Source organism: Bombina bombina, chromosome 6 (genome assembly GCF_027579735.1).
Source record: "Bombina bombina isolate aBomBom1 chromosome 6, aBomBom1.pri, whole genome shotgun sequence".
Lineage (NCBI taxonomy): Eukaryota > Metazoa > Chordata > Amphibia > Anura > Bombinatoridae > Bombina > Bombina bombina.
The window spans coordinates 152,148,802-152,170,727 of NC_069504.1; the positions used below are offsets into that span (position 1 = coordinate 152,148,802).

At 42.5% G+C, this 21,926-nt stretch overlaps 1 protein-coding gene across 1 annotated transcript in view; it reads left to right on the plus strand.

Moving 5' to 3' along the window:
• Positions 1-21,926, plus strand: part of TUBGCP6 (tubulin gamma complex associated protein 6) — a 379,035-nt gene that overhangs the window by 227,592 nt on the left and 129,517 nt on the right. The window contains exons 22-23 of the mRNA XM_053716637.1: positions 4,207-4,401; positions 19,979-20,111. Of these exons, the coding sequence (XP_053572612.1) occupies positions 4,207-4,401; positions 19,979-20,111 (328 nt within the window). The remainder of the gene's footprint in view (positions 1-4,206; positions 4,402-19,978; positions 20,112-21,926) is intronic.

Consider the following 21,926-nt stretch of genomic DNA (forward strand, 5'->3'; position numbering starts at 1 on the left):
ATTGATCGGGGTGGAGAGGTCCCCTCGACGTTACTCAGGAAAGATTTACAGCCTTTAGGGTTGCTAATTCTTTTATCTGTGATGCTATTAGGCAGATTATTCGCCTAAATGCTAAGGCTTCAGCCTTTTCTGTTCAGGCCTGTCGGGCTCTGGCTTAAGTCATGGTCTGCGAATATGACTTCTAAGTCTAGACTTCTTTCGCTCCCCTTTAAGGGAATGATTTTGTTTGGTCCAGGCCTGGACTCAATTATCTCCACGGTCACAGGGGGCAAGGGTGCCCTTCTACCGCAAGAGAATATGAACGAGTCTAAGGACAATTTTCGTTCTTTTCGTTTTGATAAAGGCCATGTCAGCAGTCCTCCGCTAAGCCTGAGCAAACCAAGAGCTCTTGGACGTTGGCTCAGTCCTGGAATAAATCCAAACAGAGCAAGAAGCCCGCCGAGTCTAAGTCGGCATGAACGGGCGGTCCTCGGTCCTCTTCTGGATCGTGTAGGGGGCAAACTGTCGCTCTTTTCAGTCGCTTGGTTCAGGGACGTGCAGGATCCATGGGTCCTGAAAGTCATAGCTCAGGGTCACAAGATAGGTTTCAAGTCTCTGCCACCCAAGGGCAGTTCAGCCTTTCTTGGGTGCGTACGGGATCTGTTCTCTTAGGAGTTATTGTCCCGGTGCCTATCGCAGTGAGAGGTTTGGGATACTATTAAAACCTTTTCGTGGTTCCAAAGAAGGAGGGAACTTACCGTCCGATTTGAACCTGATATGCTTAAACAAGTTTTTAAATGTCCCCTCGTTCAAGAGGGAGACAATAGGTCCATTCTTCCCCTCGTTCGAGAAGGGCAGTTCATGACCACAATAGATCTGAAGGATGCTCCCTTCACGTACCAATCCTCAAGGACCACTTCCAGTTCCTAGGGTTTGCGTTCCTGGACCAGCACTTCCAGTTTATTGATCTTCTGTTTGGTCTAGCTGGTATAGTGGGGAGCATAACTGCCTTCCAAGTAGTTGACCCGGGGTTGATTTGGCCAACGGGGCATTCTCTAAGAAGTTTTTTCGGAGAGTGGACCATTCTGAATTTCTCCTCTGTCTTCTTCGATCTCATGGATGGAAGATAAATCTAGAGAGAGTTTTCTTGTATTGAGTACCAGGGTGGAATTCCCGGGTACTATAATAGTCTCCATAGACATGAGAATTTTTCTAACAGACCAGAGACATTGCAGGCTAGCTTCAACATGTCTTGTCCTCCAGACCTCCTTAAGGCCATCTGTGGCTCGGTGTATGGAGGTGATTGGTCTCATGGTGTCCAGCATGGACATAATTTCCTTGCCAGGTTTCACCTCAGACTGTTGCAACTGCGCATGCTGAAGCAGTGGAACGGTGATCATTCTGATCTGTCTCAACAGATTTCTCTGGACAACAGATCGAGAGAATCGATCTCTGGGGTTTTTGTCCTGATCACTTGTCCCAAGGGATGTCCGTCTCAAGACCATTCTGGGTGATTGTGACTACGGTTGCGAGTCTGTCTGGAAGGGCCTATGGACTCAGGAGGAAAAGCTCCTTCCCGATCGCATTTTGGATTTTCGGGCAATATACAATGCCCTGAAGGCTTGGCCTCTGCTGGGTTCGTCCCAGTTTATCAGTTTCCAATCAGACAATATATCCTCAGTGGCTTACATCAACCATAAGGGTGGAATGAGAAGCTTCCTAGCTATGAGGGAAGTATCTCGGATTCTGGAGTGGGCGGACACCCACATTTGTTCGCTGTCAGCGATCCACATTCTGGGTGTGGACAACTGGGAAGTGGATTTCCTCAGCAGACAATATTTTAATCCGGGGGATTGGTCTCTCCATCCTGAGTGTTTGCAGAGATTTGCAAGAGGAAGATCTTATCACATCTCATTACCTAGTTATCCAGATATGGGTCGAGGTACATCGATCCTCAGGTGGAGCTAACAGATGCATTAGCGGTGCCTTGGAGGTTCAGTCTAATTTTATCTTTTACGGCCGTTACCACTACTTCCTAGTTTAGTGGCTCGAATCAAGCAGGCGTCAGTGATACTGATTGCTACGTCTTGGCCGTGAAGGATATGGTTCGCGGACTAGTGGGGATGTCGTTATATCCTCCGTGGAAGTTACCTTGTCGCAGGAATCTGCTGACCAAGGTCTTTTTGTTCATCTATGTCTAGATCTCTAAGGCTGATTGAACGCTTAGTCCTAGCCAAGAGAAGGTTGTTTGAGAGTGTTATTTTTACTCTCATTCAAGCTCGTAGCTAGTTGCTCGTCGCATCTATCATATGGTGTGGAGGACCTACTTATTCTGTTCTCCAGGATGAACTGGAGAAGGGCTTTTCTACTAGTCCGCTGAGGGGTCAGATTTCGGCCCTGTCTGTGTTACTGCACAAGAGGTTCGCTGAGCTTCCTGATGTGCAGTCCCTTGTTAAGGCTCTGCTAGGATCAGACCTGTGTTTAGATCTATTGTTCCTCCATGGAGTTTGAATCTTGTTCTTTAGGTTTTGCACGGGCTCCGTTGGAGCCTATGCATGACATAGACATTTAACTATGTCTTGGAAGGTTCCTTTTCTGTGGGCTATTGATTACTGCCTTGCAATGCGTCCCTCCTTATCTGGCTTTTCATGCTGATAAGGTTGTTCTACAAACCAAGTTAGGTTTTCTTCCTAAGGTTGTGTCGATTCACAACACCAATCAAGAGATTGTGGTTCCTTTCAACATAAATCTGGATGTGGTCTGTGCCTCGAAGTCCTATCTTCAGGCCATGTAGGAATTTAGACAAACTTATTTTTCTGTTTGTTCTCTTTCCGGGAAGCGTGGGGGTCAGAGGGCCTCTTCGACTTCCTTATCTTTTGGCTGATGTGTTCTCAGTTTCGCATTGAGACGGCGGGGCATAAGCCTCCTCTGAGGATTAGGGCTCATTCAACTAGAGCTTTGTCCTCTTCTTAGGCCTTGAAGAATGAGGCTTCTATGGAGCAGATTTGTAAGGCGGCTACTTGGTCCTCTTTCATTCTTTTACAACATTTTACATATTTGATGTTTTTGCTTCGGTAGAAGCTGCTTTTGGGAGAAAGTTTCTGCAGGCTGTGGTGCCCTCAGTATAGGGTCCGCCTCCTTTTACCCTCCTGTTTTCTTCATTCAGTGTACTCTAGAGCTTGGGTATTTGTTCCCACAAGTAATGAATGAAGCAGTGGACTCTCCTCCCATTATGATGGAAAACATAATTTATGCTTACCTGATAATTTCATTTCCATCTGTGGGAGGAGAGTCCACTGCTCCTGTCTGTTTCTCCAGGGGCGGACCTAAATTTAATATTGTTCTTCTGGCACCATTTATACCCTGATATTTCTCTTACTGTTCCCTTGGCAGAATGACTGAGGGATGATGGGAGTGGGGGAGGTATTTAAGCTTTTGGCTGGGGTGTCTTTGCCTCCTCCTGGTTGCCAGGTTCTTAATTCCCACAAGAAATGAATGAAGCAGGGGACTCTCCTCCCACAGATGAAAATGAAATTATCAGGTAAGTATAATTTATGTTTTGATGATCAAAGTAAATTGGAAAGTTTGTTTAAAATGACATGCCCTATATGAATCATGAAAGTTTATTTTTGACTAGACTGTCCCTTTAAACACTAAATAGATTCTATAAGCATTCTATTGATGTTATTCGCTACTTCCTCTAGTCATGGGTGTTGCCATGTTGAAATCTGTCTCACTACAGTCTAGTGCTGATGTGTTTGCACATGTACAGTAAATCTCCTTCAGATACCTGCAGTGTAACCTACGTTCCATAAAAGCTGCACCCATGATTAGAGGGAGGTGCATAAAATGTATTTAATGTTTAGTGGCCCTTGAAAGTGCAGAAAATGTTTGCTATACTGATTGATTCTACATGACCTATAGAACAACTCCCACAGCTATATTGTAGACCTTTCTTGACAGATCTGTCAAGAAAAGTTTATTCTGTATTAAAATTGGAATCATTTTTTAAAATCCATTTATTTATATGCTGTATACATTATATAGTAAATGGTGTATTTTTCAGAGATTTCATTGTTTGTAATAGACTCACAGTCCAGTCTTGTCATGTAAAACATAATTAGTGACTCTTGGCACTATTTTATCTCTGCTCATAAGGTTGCACTCTGTTGACCAATGATAAGTAGGACAAAGGAACTAAAAAGCACTTCTATTTTCTTTTTCAAGCTTGGATCAGGGCAGGCACCTACTGAGTTATTAAATCCGCTGGTACTCAATTCCATATTGAACAAATCTCTGCAGTACAGTTTGCACGGGGACTCTAATCTTGCTTCCAATCTCTCATTTGCACTGAAGTACCTTCCAGAAGTATTCACTGCCACTGCCCCTGATACATTAAGCTGTTTAGAGCTAAAGTATAAGGTAAGTACAGACATTTCTGTTTTGATTTTATTTAAATAAATGAAAAAAAAATAATTTTGCTTTGTTTTGTGTAACAGATTTTCCTACTTTACACAAAACTCCATTTCTCTTGTTAAGTGTATCCAGTCCACGGATCATCCATTACTTATGGGATATTCTCCTTCCCAACAGGAAGTTGCAAGAGGATCACCCACAGCAGAGCTGCTATATAGCTCCTCCCCTCACTGCCATATCCAGTCATTCTCTTGCAACTCTCAACTAAGATGGAGGTCGTAAGAAGACTGTGGTGTTTTATACTTAGTTTATTTCTTCAATCAAAAGTTTATTTTTAAATGGTACCGGAGTGTACTGTTTATCTCAGGCAGTATTTGGAAGAAGAATCTGCCTGCATTTTCTATGATCTTAGCAGAAGTTACTAAGATCCTTTGCTGTTCTCACATATTCTGAGGAGTGAGGTAACTTCAGAGGGGGAATAGCGTGCAGGTCTTCCTGCAATAAGGTATGTGCAGTTAAAATATTTTTCTAGGGATGGAATTTGCTAGAAAATGCTGCTGATACCGAAGTAATGTAAGTAAAGCCTTAAATGCAGTGATAGCGACTGGTATCAGGCTTATTAATAAAGATACATACTCTTATAAAAGTTTATTTTAAAACGTTTGCTGGCATGTTTAATCGTTTTTTATATATGTTTGGTGATAAAACTTATTGGGGCCTAGTTTTTTCCACATGGCTAGCTTGAATTTTGCCTAGAAACAGTTCCTTGAGGCTTTCCACTGTTGTAATATGAGTGGGAGGGGCCTATTTTAGTGTTTTTTTTTGCGCAGCAAAAATTACAGACACAGACATCCAGCTTCTTCCTGCATGTTCCAGGACTTCTCTGAAGGGCTCAAAAGGCTTCAAAAGTCGTATTGAGGGAGGTAAAAAGCCACAGTAGAGCTGTGGCAGTTGTTGTGACTGTTTAAAAAACGTTTTTGTCATTTGTTATTCCGTGTTTGGTATTAAGGGGTTAATCATCCATTTGCAAGTGGGTGCAATTCTCTGCTAACTTGTTACATACACTGTAAAAATGTTGTTAGTGTAACTGCCTTTTTTCACGGTTATTTCAAATTTGGACAAAATTTGTGTTTCTTAAAGGTGCAGTAACGTTTTTTATATTGCTTGTAAACTTGTTTTAAGTGTTTTCCAAGCTTGCTAGTCTCATTGCTAGTCTGTTTAAACATGTCTGATACAGAGGATCCTACTTGTTCATTATGTTTGAAAGCCATGGTGGAGCCCCATAGGAGAATGTGTACTAAATGTATTGATTTCACCTTAAACAGTAAAGATCAGTCTTTATCTATAAAAGAATTATCACCAGAGGGTTCTGTCGAGGGGGAAGTTATGCCGACTAACTCTCCCCACGTGTCAGACCCTTCGCCTCCCGCTCAGGGGACGCACGCTAATATGGCGCCAATTACATCAGGGACGCCCATAGCGATTACCTTGCAGGACATGGCTGCAATCATGAATAATACCCTGTCAGAGGTATTATCTAGATTACCTGAATTCAGAGGCAAGCGCGATAGCTCTGGGGTTAGGAGAGATACAGAGCGCGTAGATGCTGTAAGAGCCATGTCTGATACTGCGTCACAGTATGCAGAACATGAGGACGGAGAGCTTCATTCTGTGGGTGACATCTCTGACTCGGGGAAACCTGATTCAGAGATTTCTAATTTTAAATTTAAGCTTGAGAACCTCCGTGTATTGCTTGGGGAGGTATTAGCTGCTCTGAATGACTGTAACACAGTTGCAATTCCAGAGAAATTGTGTAGGCTGGATAGATACTATGCGGTGCCGGTGTGTACTGACGTTTTTCCTATACCTAAAAGGCTTACAGAAATTTTTAGCAAGGAGTGGGATAGACCCGGTGTGCCCTTTTCCCCACCTCCTATATTTAGAAAAATGTTTCCAATAGACGCCACTACACGGGACTTATGGCAGACGGTCCCTAAGGTGGAGGGAGCAGTTTCTACTTTAGCAAAGCATACCACTATCCCGGTTGAGGACAGTTGTGCTTTTTCAGATCCAATGGATAAAAAATTGGAAGGTTACCTTAAGAAAATGTTTATTCAACAAGGTTTTATTTTGCAGCCCCTTGCATGCATTGCGCCTGTCACTGCTGCGGCGGCATTCTGGTTTGAGGCCCTGGAAGAGGCCATCCATACAGCTCCATTGGAGGAAATTATTGACAAGCTTAGAACGCTTAAGCTAGCTAACTCATTTGTTTCTGATGCCATTGTTCATTTGACTAAACTAACGGCTAAGAATTCCGGATTCGCCATCCAGGCGCGTAGGGCGCTATGGCTTAAATCCTGGTCAGCTGACGCGACTTCAAAGTTTAAGTTACTCAACATTCCTTTCAAGGGGCAGACCTTATTCGGGCCTGGCTTGAAGGAAATTATTGCTGACATTACTGGAGGCAAGGGTCATACCCTTCCTCAGGACAGGGCCAAATCAAAGGCCAAACAGTCTAATTTTCGTGCCTTTCGAAATTTCAAGGCAGGTGCAGCATCAACTTCCTCCGCTTCAAAACAAGAGGGAACTGTTGCTCATTCCAGACAGGCCTGGAAACCTAACCAGTCCTGGAACAAGGGCAAGCAGGCCAGAAAACCTGCTGCTGCCCCCAAGACAGCATGAAGGAACGGCCCCCTATCCTGAAACGGATCTAGTGGGGGGCAGACTTTCTCTCTTCGCCCAGGCGTGGGCAAGAGATGTTCAGGATCCCTGGGCGTTGGAGATCATATCTCAGGGATATCTTCTGGACTTCAAAGCTTCTCCTCCACAAGGGAGATTTCATCTTTCAAGGTTATCAGCAAACCAGATAAAGAAAGAGGCATTCCTAAGCTGTGTGCAAGACCTCCTAGTAATGGGAGTGATCCATCCAGTTCCGCGGACAGGGGTTTTATTCAAATCTGTTTGTGGTTCCCAAGAAAGAGGGAACCTTCAGACCAATCTTGGATCTAAAGATCTTAAACAAATTCCTCAGAGTTCCATCATTCAAAATGGAAACTATTCAGACCATCCTACCCATGATCCAAGAGGGTCAGTACATGACCACAGTAGACTTAAAGGATGCCTACCTTCACATACCGATTCACAAAGATCATCATCAGTTCCTAAGGTTTGCCTTTCTAGACAGGCATTACCAATTTGTAGCTCTTCCCTTCGGGTTGGCCACAGCCCCGAGAATCTTTACAAAGGTTCTGGGCTCACTTCTGGCGGTTCTAAGACCGCGAGGCATAGCGGTGGCTCCGTATCTAGACGACATCCTGATACAGGCGTCAAGCTTTCAAATTGCCAAGTCTCATACAGAGATAGTTCTGGCATTTCTGAGGTCGCATGGGTGGAAAGTGAACGTGGAAAAGAGTTCTCTATCCCCACTCACAAGAGTCACCTTCCTAGGGACTCTTATAGATTCTGTAGAGATGAAAATTTACCTGACGGAGTCCAGGTTATCAAAACTTCTAAATGCTTGCCGTGTCCTTCATTCCATTCCACGTCCGTCAGTGGCTCAGTGCATGGAAGTAATCGGCTTAATGGTAGCGGCAATGGACATAGTGCCATTTGCGCGCCTGCATCTCAGACCGCTGCAATTATGCATGCTAAATCAGTGGAATGGGGATTACTCAGATTTGTCCCCTCTACTAAATCTGGATCAAGAGACCAGAGATTCTCTTCTCTGGTGGCTATCTCGGGTCCATCTGTCCAAGGGTATGACCTTTCGCAGGCCAGATTGGACGATTGTAACATCAGATGCCAGCCTTCTAGGTTGGGGCGCAGTCTGGAACTCCCTGAAGGCTCAGGGATCGTGGACTTAGGAGGAGAAACTCCTCCCAATAAATATTCTGGAGTTAAGAGCAATATTCAATGCTCTTCTAGCTTGGCCTCAGTTAGCAACCCTGAGGTTCATCAGATTTCAGTCGGACAACATCACGACTGTGGCTTACATCAACCATCAAGGGGGAACCAGGAGTTCCCTAACGATGTTAGAAGTCTCAAAGATAATTCGCTGGGCAGAGTCTCACTCTTGCCATCTGTCAGCGATCCACATCCCAGGTGTAGAGAACTGGGAGGCGGATTTTCTAAGTCGTCAGACTTTTCATCCGGGGGAGTGGGAACTCCATCCGGAGGTGTTTGCTCAACTGATCCATCGTTGGGGCAAACCAGAACTGGAACTCATGGCGTCTCGCCAGAACGCCAAGCTTTCTTGTTACGGATCCAGGTCCAGGGACCTGGGAGCGACGCTGATAGATGCTCTAGCAGCTCCTTGGTTCTTCAACCTGGCTTATGTGTTTCCACCGTTTCCTCTGCTCCCTCGACTGATTGCCAAAATCAAGCAGGAGAGAGCATCAGTGATTCTGATAGCGCCTGCGTGGCCACGCAGGACCTGGTATGCAGACCTAGTGGACATGTCATCCTTTCCACCATGGACTCTGCCTCTGAGGCAGGACCTTCTAATACAAGGTCCTTTCAATCATCCAAATCTAATTTCTCTGAGACTGACTGCTTGGAGATTGAACGCTTGATTCTATCAAGGCGTGGCTTCTCAGAGTCAGTCATTGATACCTTAATACAGGCACGAAAGCCTGTCACCAGGAAAATCTACCATAAGATATGGCGTAAATATCTTTATTTGTGTGAATCCAAGAATTACTCATGGAGTAAGGTTAGGATTCCTAGGATATTGTCCTTTCTCCAAGAGGGTTTGGACAAAGGATTATCAGCTAGTTCTTTAAAAGGACAGATTTCTGCTCTGTCTATTCTTTTGCACAAGCGTCTGGCAGAGGTTCCAGACGTCCAGGCATTTTGTCAGGCTTTGGTTAGAATTAAGCCTGTGTTTAAAACTGTTGCTCCCCCGTGGAGCTTAAAGGGATAGTAAACTCAAAAAATATATTTTTTTTTTTATAAAACATCATTAAGTATTATACATATTTACAATAAGTACCTATTAAAAGTTTCCTGTCCTTTTCTTGTTATTTCTAAAACAAATGCCATATTTCGCCAAACCCAGTTTTTCCTCATTCTGCATACCATATAAATATGTTCTACCTAGGTAGAAACATCATGGTGGCCCGCATGCGCATATAACATATTTTCTGAGTAACGCATGCGCATTTTGGTTCCCCTCAGTTCTTCTGTGGCACGTCATCAAAAAGCAGGGTAGACAGCTCTCAGCGCTGAAGAGACCCCTCAGACCCCAGCTACTGAAATCATGTGTGTTATCAGTATCTCCATATATACTATTAGACATTGGTGGGCGTGGCACACCAGAGCGCTCTCAGCGCTGAAGATTCACTGCTGGCTGAAGGTGATTGTTCTAACTATCAAAATAAGAAGTCCAATGTTTTGGAACTTACAATTATCACAGCCTCCAATCTAGCCCAGCTTCCCCCAGCCCCGCCGTCAAACACCGCAGAGATTCACGGAGCTAGCCGGCTCCCCTCAGCATTACTCTCAGCCTCAAACCCACAAAAGTGACTCAAGTGAAAAACTTTATTATAACATAAAAGCCATAAGAAAGAGTTTTTTTTTTCTATATGAAGTCCGGAGTCACTTTTGAAGGTTTGAGGCTGAGAGTAATGCTGAGGGGAGCCAGCTAGCTCTGTGAATCTCTGCAATGTTTGACAGCTGGGGGAAGCTGGGCTAGCATGGAGGCTGTGATAATGCAAGTTCCAAAACATTGGACTTCTTATTTTGATAGAACAATCACCTTCAGCCAGCAGTGAATCTTCAGCGCTGAGAGCGCTCTGGTGTGCCACGCCCACCAATGTCTAATAGTATATATGGAGATACTGATATAAGGAGGTGCAGTGCTAAGGAGCATGTAGTGTAATTGTATAATGTTTGTGATTTCGAGCACTGCAGGAAGTGACTGCTGACATGCAGCTGTTTGTCATTAATAACACACATGATTTCAGTAGCTGGGGTCCGAGGGGTCAGTGGGATCACAATCTGTCACTGGGGGGGGGGGTCAGGGGTCACATTGTCAGGATCCCCATTAACCCTGTCATTGCTGTGGCTCAGGAGTAGCAGAAAACATTTGTCAATGTTACATGAATACACTGAGATTAGCCAGGAAATAAAAATGTCACCGTGAATCTCTGTGGTGTTTGACGGCTGACAGTGGGACTGGGGGAAGCTGGGCTAGCATTGAAGCTCTGATAATTTATGTTCCAAAACATTCACCGTGACACCTTCAGCCAGCCTGGCTATGAATATTAAAATGTAATGGGCAGAACACGTCCCTATTGGATGGGGCACGGAAATAATTTTACATAAACCCTGCCTATTTTTATGGGAGGTCTTTAATGCTCATTTTACAGAAATTAAAAAGTTAAAGCAAACATATTTAGAAGCTTCGTTTCAGTAAAAAAAGTAGGTTTATTTTATAACATATGTTTATATAATTATAATAATGACTTATTTTCTTAATATTTTACAAAGATTTCTAACCCTTTAAACTTGGTTCTTAAAGTTCTTCAAGGAGTTCCGTTTGAACCCTTTCATTCCATTGATATTAAACTTTTATCTTGGAAAGTTCTGTTTTTGATGGCTATTTCCTCGGCTCTAAGAGTCTCTGAGCTATCTGCCTTACAATGTGATGCTCCTTATCTGATTTTTCATGCAGATAAGGTAGTTCTGCGTACCAAACCTGGGTTTTTACCTAAGGTGGTTTATAACAAGAATATCAATAAAGAGATTGTTGTTCCATCATTGTGTCCTAATCCTTCTTCAAAGAAGGAACGTCTCTTACATAATCTGGACGTAGTCCGTGCCTTGAAATTTTACTTACAAGCTACTAAAGATTTTCGCCAAACATCTTCCATGTTTGTCGTTTACTCTGGACAGAGGAGAGGTCAAAAAGCTTCGGCAACCTCTCTTTCCTTTTGGCTTCGGAGCATAATTCGCTTAGCCTATGAGACTGCTGGACAGCAGCCCCCTGAAAGGATTACAGCTCATTCTACTAGAGCTGTGGCTTCCACCTGGGCCTTTAAAAATGAGGCCTTTGTTGAACAGATTTGCAAGGCTGCGACTTGGTCTTCGCTTAAAACTTTTTCAAAATTTTACAAATTTGATACTTTTGCTTCTTCGGAGGCTGTTTTTGGGAGAAAGGTTCTTCAGGCAGTGGTTCCTTCCGTTTAATCCTGCCTTGTCCCTCCCATCATCCGTGTACTTTAGCTTTGGTATTGGTATCCCATAAGTAATGGATGATCCGTGGACTGGATACACTTAACAAGAGAAAACATAATTTATGCTTACCTGATAAATTTATTTCTCTTGTATTGTATCCAGTCCACGGCCCGCCCTGTCCTTTTAAGGCAGGTCTAAATTTTAATTAAACTACAGTCACCACTGCACCCTATGGTTTCTCCTTTCTCGTCTTGTTTCGGTCGAATGACTGGATATGGCAGTGAGGGGAGGAGCTATATAGCAGCTCTGCTGTGGGTGATCCTCTTGCAACTTCCTGTTGGGAAGGAGAATATCCCATAAGTAATGGATGATCCGTGGACTGGATACACTTAACAAGAGAAATAAATTTATCAGGTAAGCATAAATTATGTTTTTAAGATAGAAATTGAATCCAAATACCTTGAGATAATCCAAATATCCATAGAGTGCAACAGCCACATTTTCCAAGTGAACTTACAATACCATATATTTAATAAAGTTTTCTGGGGATTGACTTAAAGGGACATCAGTTTATAGTTATTTTCTATCCTATATATGAAAGAGCAGCAGTTAAACATATTAAAAATATAGTTTAACCCCTTCAGGATGGAGCCAACTGTCCACAATTGGAACCTAAACAAAATGCGCAGACAGGATGTCACATGATCGTCACTGCGATCATGTGACTCCGAGTGTTGCTGATTGGCTCATGGGGGACTGCCTGGTTGCTAGGCAAGTCCCCCAGTCGGATCCACTTGATTGTTAGCAAGAACAGGAGCAGGTTGCTGCAAAAGTTAAGAGGTTCCATGCCGTCCTTACAGCATTAAAGCCCAGCTCTTTTAGCATGACATGGAACGTCCTAACGGCATCTAGGGGTGAAAGAAAGCTGGTTAAAATTATGGTGAAACCTACAGAAAGTGCATGATTTTGTACAACTGTGTCCTGTTGACTGGCTGATAGGGGCAACTCCCAAAGAAAAAAAAGGGTTTAGACAGCGCAGGAACATCTATTTTTAAATAACAAATCTCTTTAATATATTTTGAAACATTCTCTTTCTCTTGTAAGGTGTATCCAGTCCACGGATCATCCATTACTTGTGGGATATTCTCATTCCCAACAGGAAGTTGCAAGAGGACACCCACAGCAGAGCTGTAATATAGCTCCTCCCCTAACTGTCATAGCCAGTCATTCTCTTGCAACTCTCAACAAGCAAGGACGTTGTAGGAGAGAGTGGTTAAATATAGCTAGTTTATTTTCTTCAATCAAAAGTTTGTTATTTTTAAATAGTACCGGAGTTGTGCTATTTTATCTCAGGCAGTAAATAGAAGAAGAATCTGCCTGAGGTTTCTATGATCTTAGCAGGTTGTAACTAAGATCCATTGCTGTTCTCACATATGTCTGAGGGGATTACACAGATGAGGTAACTTCAGCGAGAGAATGGCGTGCAGTTTATTCTGCTATCAGGTATGTGCAGTTATAATTTTTTCTAGAGATGGAAAACACTAGAAAATGCTGCTGATACCGGATTAATGTAAGTTAAGCCTGAATACAGGTATACCCCGCTCATACAGCGGGTTAGGGACCGGAGCCCCGCTGTAAAGTGAAAACCGCCTTAAAGTGAAACAAGGCAGTTTTAGCTTTCTTTTCAGTGTTTAAAATCCTGAAAACATGTTTGAACTAACATATATTAGGGGTGCAATAGTGCTATGTTTAGTTTAACACTAGCACAGCAAGTATTAAATTAGTATTCAATAAATACTGTACCTGTAAAATTGTGACAATTACTGTAGTAAAATTTGCCAGACTATAGCACTGAGACACAGATTGCACTGCAATGCTATAAACAGAGTGAACTAAGCATAACAAAATGGTGCCATTCACTTTTGTAGCAATCTCACGATGATTATAGCACTGTTTCAAAATCCTTGGAGGTTGAACTTCGGCTCCACAAAGCGCTGTATTAGCGAATCGCTGTAAAGTGAAGCGCTGTAAAGTGAGGTATACCTGTACAGTGATTTAATAACAACTGGTATCATGCTTACTCCCAGGGGTAATACCCTTATGATATTGCAATATAAAACGTTTGCTGGCATGTTTAATCGTTTTTATATATGCTTTGGTGATAAAACTTTATTGGGGCCTAGTTTTTTCCACATGGCTGGCTTAAATTTTGACTAGAAACAATTTCCACTGTTGTAGTATAAAAGTTACAGTTGGTGCAGTTAAAATTACAAACTGTGACATCCAGCTTCCCTCAAAGGCCCTCTGAATGCTATAGGACATCTCTAAAGGGCCCAAAGGCTTTCCAAAGTCGTTTATTGGGGAAGGTAGGGCCACAGCTTGCTGTGGCAGTTGGTTGTGACTGTTAAAAAATGTCTATTTCGTTTTTTTGATCCGTTTTTTGAACTAAGGGGTTAATCATCCATTTGCAAGTGGGTGCGATGCTCTGTTAGCCTATTATACACACTGTAAAAATTTTGTTTGATTTACTGCATTTTTTCACTGTTTTTCAAATTCTGACAAATTCTGATTCTCTTAAAGGCACAGTACCGTTTTTTATATTTGCTTGTTAACTTGATTTAAAGTGTTTTCCAAGCTTGCTAGTCTCATTGCTATTCTGTATAAACATGTCTGACATAGAAGAAACTCCTTGTTTATTATGTTTAAAAGCCATGGTGGAACCCCCTCTTAGAATGTGTACCAAATTTACTGATTTCATTTTATGCAATAAAGATCATTTTCTGTCTTTAAAAAATGTATCACCAGAGGAATCTGACGAGGGGGAAGTTATGCCGACTAACTTTCCCCACGTGTCAGACCCTTTGACTCCCGCTTAAGGGACTCACGCTCAAATGGCGCCAAGTACATCTAGGGCGCCCATAGCGTTTACTTTACAAGACATGGCGGCAGTCATGGATAATACACTGTCAGCGGTATTAGCCAGACTACCTGAACTTAGAGGTAAGCGAGATAGCTCTGGGGTGAGACAAAATTCAGAGCATACTGACGCTTTAAGAACCATGTCTGATACTGCCTCACAATATGCAGAAGCTGAGGAAAGAGAGCTTCAGTCAGTGGGTGATGTTAATGACTCAGGAAAGATACCTGATTCTAATATTTCTACATTTAAATTTAAGCTTGAACACCTCCGCGTGTTGCTTAGGGAGGTTTTAGCTGCTCTGAATGACTGTGATATCATTGCAGTGCCAGAGAAATTGTGTAGACTGGATAAATACTTTGCAGTGCCGGTGTGTACTGATGTTTTTCCAAATACCTAAAAGGTTTACAGAAATTATTAATAAGGAATGGGATAGACCAGGTGTTCCGTTCTCTTCCCCTCCTATTTTTAGAAAAATGTTTCCAATAGACGCCACCACATGGGACTTATGGCAGACAGTCCCTAAGGTGGAGGGAGCAGTTTCTACTCTAGTAAAGCGTACTACTATCCCTGTCGAGGACAGTTGTGCTTATTTTTTTTTAGATCCAATATATAAAAAATTAGAGGTTACCTTAAGAAAATATTTATTCAACAAGGTTTTATCCTACAGCCGCTTGCATGTATTGCCCCTGTCACTGCTGCTGCGGCGTACTGGTTTGAGTCTCTGGAAGAGGCTTTACAGGTAGCGACTCCATTGGATGACATACTTGGCAAACTTAGAGCACTTAAGCTAGCCAATTCTTTTATTCTGATGCCATTGTTCATTTGACTAAACTAACGGCTAAGAATTCTGGTTTTGCTATACAGGCGCGCAGAGCGCTATGGCTTAGATCATGATCAGCTGACGTGACTTCAAAATCTAAGCTACTTAACATTCCCTTCAAGGGGCAGACCCTATTCGGGCCTGGTTGAAGGAGATTATTGCTGATATCACTGGAGGAAAAGGTCATGCCCTTCCTCAGGACAGGTCCAAATCTAGGGCCAAACAGTCTAATTTTCGTGCCTTTCAAAACTTCAAGGCAGGTGCGGCATCAACTTCCTCTAATAATAAACAAGAGGGAACTTTTGCTCAATCCAAGACGGTCTGGAGACCAAACCTGACCTGGAAAAAAGGTAAGCAGGTAAAAAAGCCTGCTGCTGCCTCTAAGACAGCATGAAGGAACGGCCCCCTATCCGGGAACGGATCTAGTAGGGGGCAGACTTTCACTCTTTGCCCAGGCGTGGGCAAGAGATGTTCAGGATCCCTGGGCGTTGGAAATTATATCCCAGGGATATCTTCTGGACTTCAAAGCTTCCCCCCCAATAGGGAGATTTCACCTTTCACAATTATCTGCACACCAGATAAAGAGAGAGGCATTCTTACACTGTGTACGAGTCCTCCTAGTTATGGGAGTGATCCATCCAGTTCCAAAGGAGGAACAGGGACAGGGTTTTTACTCAAATCTGTTTGTGGTTCCCAAAAAAGAGGGAACCTTCAGACCAATTTTGGATCTAAAGATCTTAAACAAATTCCTCAAAGTTCCGTCGTTCAAGATGGAAACTATTCGTACCATCCTACCACTGATCCAGGAGGGTCAATATATGACTACAGTGGATCTGAAGGATACTTATCTTCACATTCCGATACACAAAGATCATCATCGGTTTCTCAGGTTTGCCTTTTAAGACAGGCATTACCAGTTGTAGCTCTTCCCTTGGGATTAGCTACAGCCCCAAGAATCTTTACAAAGGTTCTAGGGTCACTTATGGCGGTCCTAAGGCCGCGGGGCATAGCAGTAGCCCCTTATTTAGACGACATCCTGATACAGGCGTCAAACTTCCAAATTGCCAAGTCTCATACGGACGTAGTACTGGCATTTCTGTGGTCGCATGGGTGGAAAGTGAACGAGGAAAAGAGTTCTCTATCCCCACTCACAAGAGTTTCCTTTCTAGGATAGATTCTGTAGAAATGAAAATTCACCTGACGGAGTCCAGGTTATCAAAGCTTCTAAATTCCTGCCGGGTTCATCATTCCATTTCGCGCCCTTCGGTGGTTCAGTGTATGGAAGTAATCGGCTTAATGGTAGCGGCAATGGACATAGTGCCGTTTGTACGCTTACATCTCAGACCGCTGCAACTATGCATGCTCAGTCAGTGGAGCGGGGATTACACAGATTTGTCCCCTCAACTGAATCTGGACCAAGAGACCAGGGATTCTCTTCTCTGGTGGCTATCTCGGGTCCATCTGTCCAAAGGTATGACCTTTCGCAGGCCAGATTGGACAATTGTTACGACAGATGCCAGCCTTCTAGGTTGGGGTGCAGTCTGGAACTCCCTGAAGGCTCAGGGATTGTGGACTCAGGAGAAGTCTCTCCTTCCATTAAATATTCTGGAACTAAGAGCGATATTCAAGGCTCGTCAGGCTTGGCCTCAGTTAGCAACTCTGAGGTACATCAGATTTCAGTCGGACAACATCACGACTGTAGCTTACATCAACCATCAAGGGGGAACGAGAAGTTCCCTAGAGATGTTAGAAGTTTCAAAAATAATTTGCTGGGCAGAGATTCACTCTTGCCACCTATCAGCTATCCATATCCCAGGTGTAGAGCACTGGGAGGCGGATTTTCTAAGTCGTCAGACTTTTCATCCGGGAGAGTGGGAACTCCATCCGGAGGCATTTGCACAACTGATTTATCGTTGGGGCAAACCAGAACTGGATCTCATGGCGTCTCGCCAGAACGCCAAGCTTCAGTGTTACGGATCCAGGTCCAGGGATCACAAGGCGACACTGATAGATGCTCTAGCAGTGCCCTGGTCTTTCAACCTGGCTTATGTGTTTCCACCGTTTCCTCTGCTCCCTCGACTGATTGCCAAGATCAAGCAGGAGAGAGCATCTGTGATTCTAATAGCACCTGCGTGGCCACGCAGGACCTGGTATGCAGATCTAGTGGACATGTCATCCTTTCCACCATGGTCTCTGCCTCTGAAACAGGACCTTCTACTTCAGGGGCCTTTCAACCATCCAAATCTAATTTCTCTGAGGCTGACTGCCTGGAGATTGAAAGCTTGATTTTATCAAAGCGTGGCTTCTCCGAGTCAGTTATTGATACCTTAAGACAGGCACGAAAGCCTGTCACCAGGAAAATTTACCATAAGTTATGGCGTAGATATCTTTATTGGTGTGAATCCAAGGGTTACTCATGGAGTAAGGTCAGGATTGCTAGGATATTATCTTTTCTCCAAGAAGGTTTGGAAAAAGGATTGTCAGCTAGTTAAGCGTCTGGCAGATGTTCCAGACGTTCAGGCATTTTGTCAGCCTTTAGTTAGAATCAAGCCTGTGTTTAAACCTGTTGCTCCACCATGGAGCTTAAACTTGGTTCTTAAGGTTCTTCAAGGAGTTCCGTTTGAACCTCTTCATTCCATAGATATCAAGCTTTTATCTTGGAAAGTTCTTTTTTTTGGTAGCTATTTCCTCGGCTCGTAGAGTCTCTGAGCTATCTGCCTTACAATGTGATTCTCCTTATCTGATTTTTCATACGGATAAAGTAGTCCTGCGTACCAAACCTGGGTTCTTACCTAAGGTGGTATCTAACAAGAATATCAATCAAGAGATGATTGTTCCATCCTTGTGTTACACAATTTGGACGTGGTCCGTGCTTTAAAGTTTTACTTACAAGCTACTAAAGATTTTCGTCAAACATCTGCTTTGTTTGTTGTCTACTCTGGACAGAGGAGAGGTCAAAAGGCTTCGGCAACCTCTTTTTCTTTTTGACTAAGAAGCTTAATCCGCTTAGCCTATGAGACTGCTGGACAGCAGCCTCCTGAAAGGATTACAGCTCATTCCACTAGAGCTGTGGCTTCCACTTGGGCCTTTAAAAATGAGGCTTCTTTTGATCAGATTTGCAAGGCGACGACTTGGTCTTCACTTCATATTTTTTCAAAATTTTACAAATTTGATACTTTTGCTTCTTCGGAGGCTATATTTGGGAGAAAGGTTTTACGGGCAGTGGTTCCTTCCATTTAAGTTCCTGCCTTGTCCCTCCCTTCATCCGTGTACTTTAGCTTTGGTATTGGTATCCCACAAGTAATGGATGATCCGTGGACTGGATACACCTTACAAGAGAAAACACAATTTATGCTTACCTGATAAATTTATTTCTCTTGTGGTGTATCCAGTCCACGGCCCGCCCTGTCATTTTAAGGCAGGTAATTTTTAAATTTAAACTACAGTAACTACTGCACCCTATGGTTCCTCCTTTCTCGGCTTGTTTTCGGTCGAATGACTGGCTATGACAGTTAGGGGAGGAGCTATATTACAGCTCTGCTGTGGGTGTCCTCTTGCAACTTCCTGTTGGGAATGAGAATATCCCACAAGTAATGGATGATCCGTGGACTGGATACACCACAAGAGAAATAAATTTATCAGGTAAGCATAAATTGTGTTTTTAGCTTAAATAGAACAGATTTTTTAGTATCATGTCCCTTTAACTTGTGTTAAGGTGATAATGATAGCAATAGATCTGTGTCATGTGACCCTAGTTTAAGAGCATGTAAATGTTAAATCTCCTTGACCGTGGTGATATGTGTGTGTTTCTTTCTTTTAGCCACCAATCTGCGCTACCCAGGTGCTAATCCAAAAATGGACTGGCTCCTAAGCTTACATTCCTGCTTTTTCAAATAAAGATACCAAGAGAACGAAGAAAAATTGATAATAGGAGTAAATTAGAAAGTTGCTTAAAAGTGCATGCTCTATCTGAATCATGAAAGAAAAAAATTGGGTTTCATATCCCTTTAAGAGGTGTGAAAAGGCTATTGTATGTGTCTGTTTCAGTTGGATTCTCGGTTTCGATCCCAATAACCAGTACTTAAAAACACATTTTTGAGGACTTTTATATTGAAAACCCATTCGCAGCTGTAAGCCTTTAGGAGCCGAATGCATTTTGGATCGCAATCACTTGAAAAACATGCTATCCATATCAGCCACCGGGAGCCATTTTGAGAAAGATTGGAATTGACCCCTAGTGTGTTTATCTTCTGGAAACACACAATTTGCTAATTAGGAATGGCATACATCCAGGGTTTAACTGTGTGTTTAACACGTTTAATCTAGGCCTGTACATTCGCATCATTCTTTAAGATGCAAATGCAGAAGTCGGACGCTCACGACATTCGGCTCTTTTCAGAGAAGCGTTTATTCTTATGAAAGTGAAACACACTAAGATCTGTGCAAATCCAGATCTTAGTGTGTTTCACTTTCACAAGGATAAATGTAGCTCTGAAAAGAGCATAATGCCGCAAGCGGCCGCCACCTTTTATATATATATATATATATATATATATATTCACAGGCCTAGTTTAATCCTTATCACATACATCAAGTAATAATTACATGACTTCCATTTAACAAGAGTTAAACTATCTTAACGTTTTTTTGTGTGTGTCTTCCTTAAGGTTGATTGGCCGTTGAACATAGTCATAACAGAATCCTGTGTGAATAAGTACAACAAAATATTCTCCTTTCTACTACAGCTGAAACATATGGTGTGGACCTTAAGAGATGTTTGGTTTCATTTAAAAAGAACTGGTAAGTCTGTATTAACTTACTAGAGGTTTTATCAAAGCTGCACCTCTTAAACTAGATTACACACCGGCCACTCTAATCCTATTTGTCCCTTACCTCCTTACTTAACAACAGAAATGTGCCAAAGTAATTGTAACACTGCAATAATTGTATTTCTTTTTTAAGACACGATGAGTCCACGGATCCTCTTAATTACTAATAGGATATTCACCTCCTGGTCAGCAGGAGGAGGCAAAGAGCACCACAGCAGAGCTGTTAAATAGCTCCTCCCTTCCCTCCCACTCCAGTCATTCTCTTTGCCTACGTTAGTGATAGGAAGAGGTAAAGTGAGGTGTTAGATTAGATTCTTCAATCAAGAGTTTATTATTTTTAAAGTAGTGCCAGAGTGTGCTACTTTGTTCTATTGTGTAGCCGTAGTCCATATCAGTCTCTTCAGTAGAGCTTTTGGTGGCTTTAGAGCAATGGGAACTTGTGGGACATAATTCTCACTGCGCCTCCCATGTATTTGTTTGCTGCCCTTACCAAGAAAATCTAAGGGATATTACTCAGAACTTTCGTTTTACATTACAGGTCCATGTGAGGGAGAGGACCTCGCAAACCTGGGAACTGCCTTACTGTCCGGCAGGAGATAATGACGTAAGTGCTAACTTTATTCTGGGGGTGAAGTAAGGAAGACTCAGAAGAAAGTTGGGCACTTCATTTTTATTTATTCCTCATTGGATTTAGCCTTATCATCAGAGGCTTACAGATAGATTCCCTCAGAGTTTTAGGGAACACTTTGGAACAGTTAAACGCAGGCACTGGGGCTTGATGTATGGGACTTGTGAGATTGCCATTCAGTCATAACGAATCCATCACTGCGGAGCTATACATCCGATAAAAAGCTCAGTGTGAGGCAATACATGTGACTTGTATTATTATCTCCAGTCGGTTTAATAATAGCCGACCGGGAGATCTCATATTGCAACAATTGTTGTTTTGCCGTAATCGTTGAGCGGTATTTCAGAATAAGCTCAGTGTGAGGCAATGCATGGGACTTACGTTCTTATTTCCCGGTGGTTTAATAGTAGCCAACCGGGAGATCTCTTATGGCCATAATTAATGTGCTTTGCTTGAACAAGTTCAGTGTAAACACGTGTTGATACACAGCTAGTTTAGCCTTGTAAAGCGACTGCATGATTAGTTGGTTTATTGTTCTCGGACTAGAAGTTGTTCAGTCCGTTATTATACTCCCAAAGTCTATTTTTTCTAAGTAAGAGATGGCGACCGGGAGAGGATTTTGTTAACGCCCACGATGGGCGGAGTTATGTGTGGCGCCAATTTAGTGAGCACCTCTTTGTATATTCTTCCTGGTATCGGAAGATTCAGTGGAGACTGTTTCTCTCGTTAAGGTGTCAGTATTGCACCAGACTGTGTTTCAAAAGGGTTTAGTCCGCAATATCTAACCTTTTTTTCAGCAGAAATAAAATAAAGTTACTTTTAAAATTAAAAGAGACAGTAACGTGTTTTTGGGGTTCCTTTTATTAAATGAATTTCAGCTGTTTTTTTGCTTAATTCAACCCTGCATCTTAAAATGGAACAAGTGCACATATAAATTAGTTACTTTTAATATTAAAGAGACAGTAACGTTTTTTGGGGGTTATTTTTAGTAAATAACTTTCAGCTGTTTATTGCTTAATTCAGCCCTGTATCTTAAAATGGAACAAGTGCACACATAAGATAGTTACTTTTAAAATTTAAAAAGGCAGTAACGTTTTTTTGGGGTCACTTTTATTAAATTAATTTCTGCTGTTTATTTCTTAATTCAGCCTTGTATCT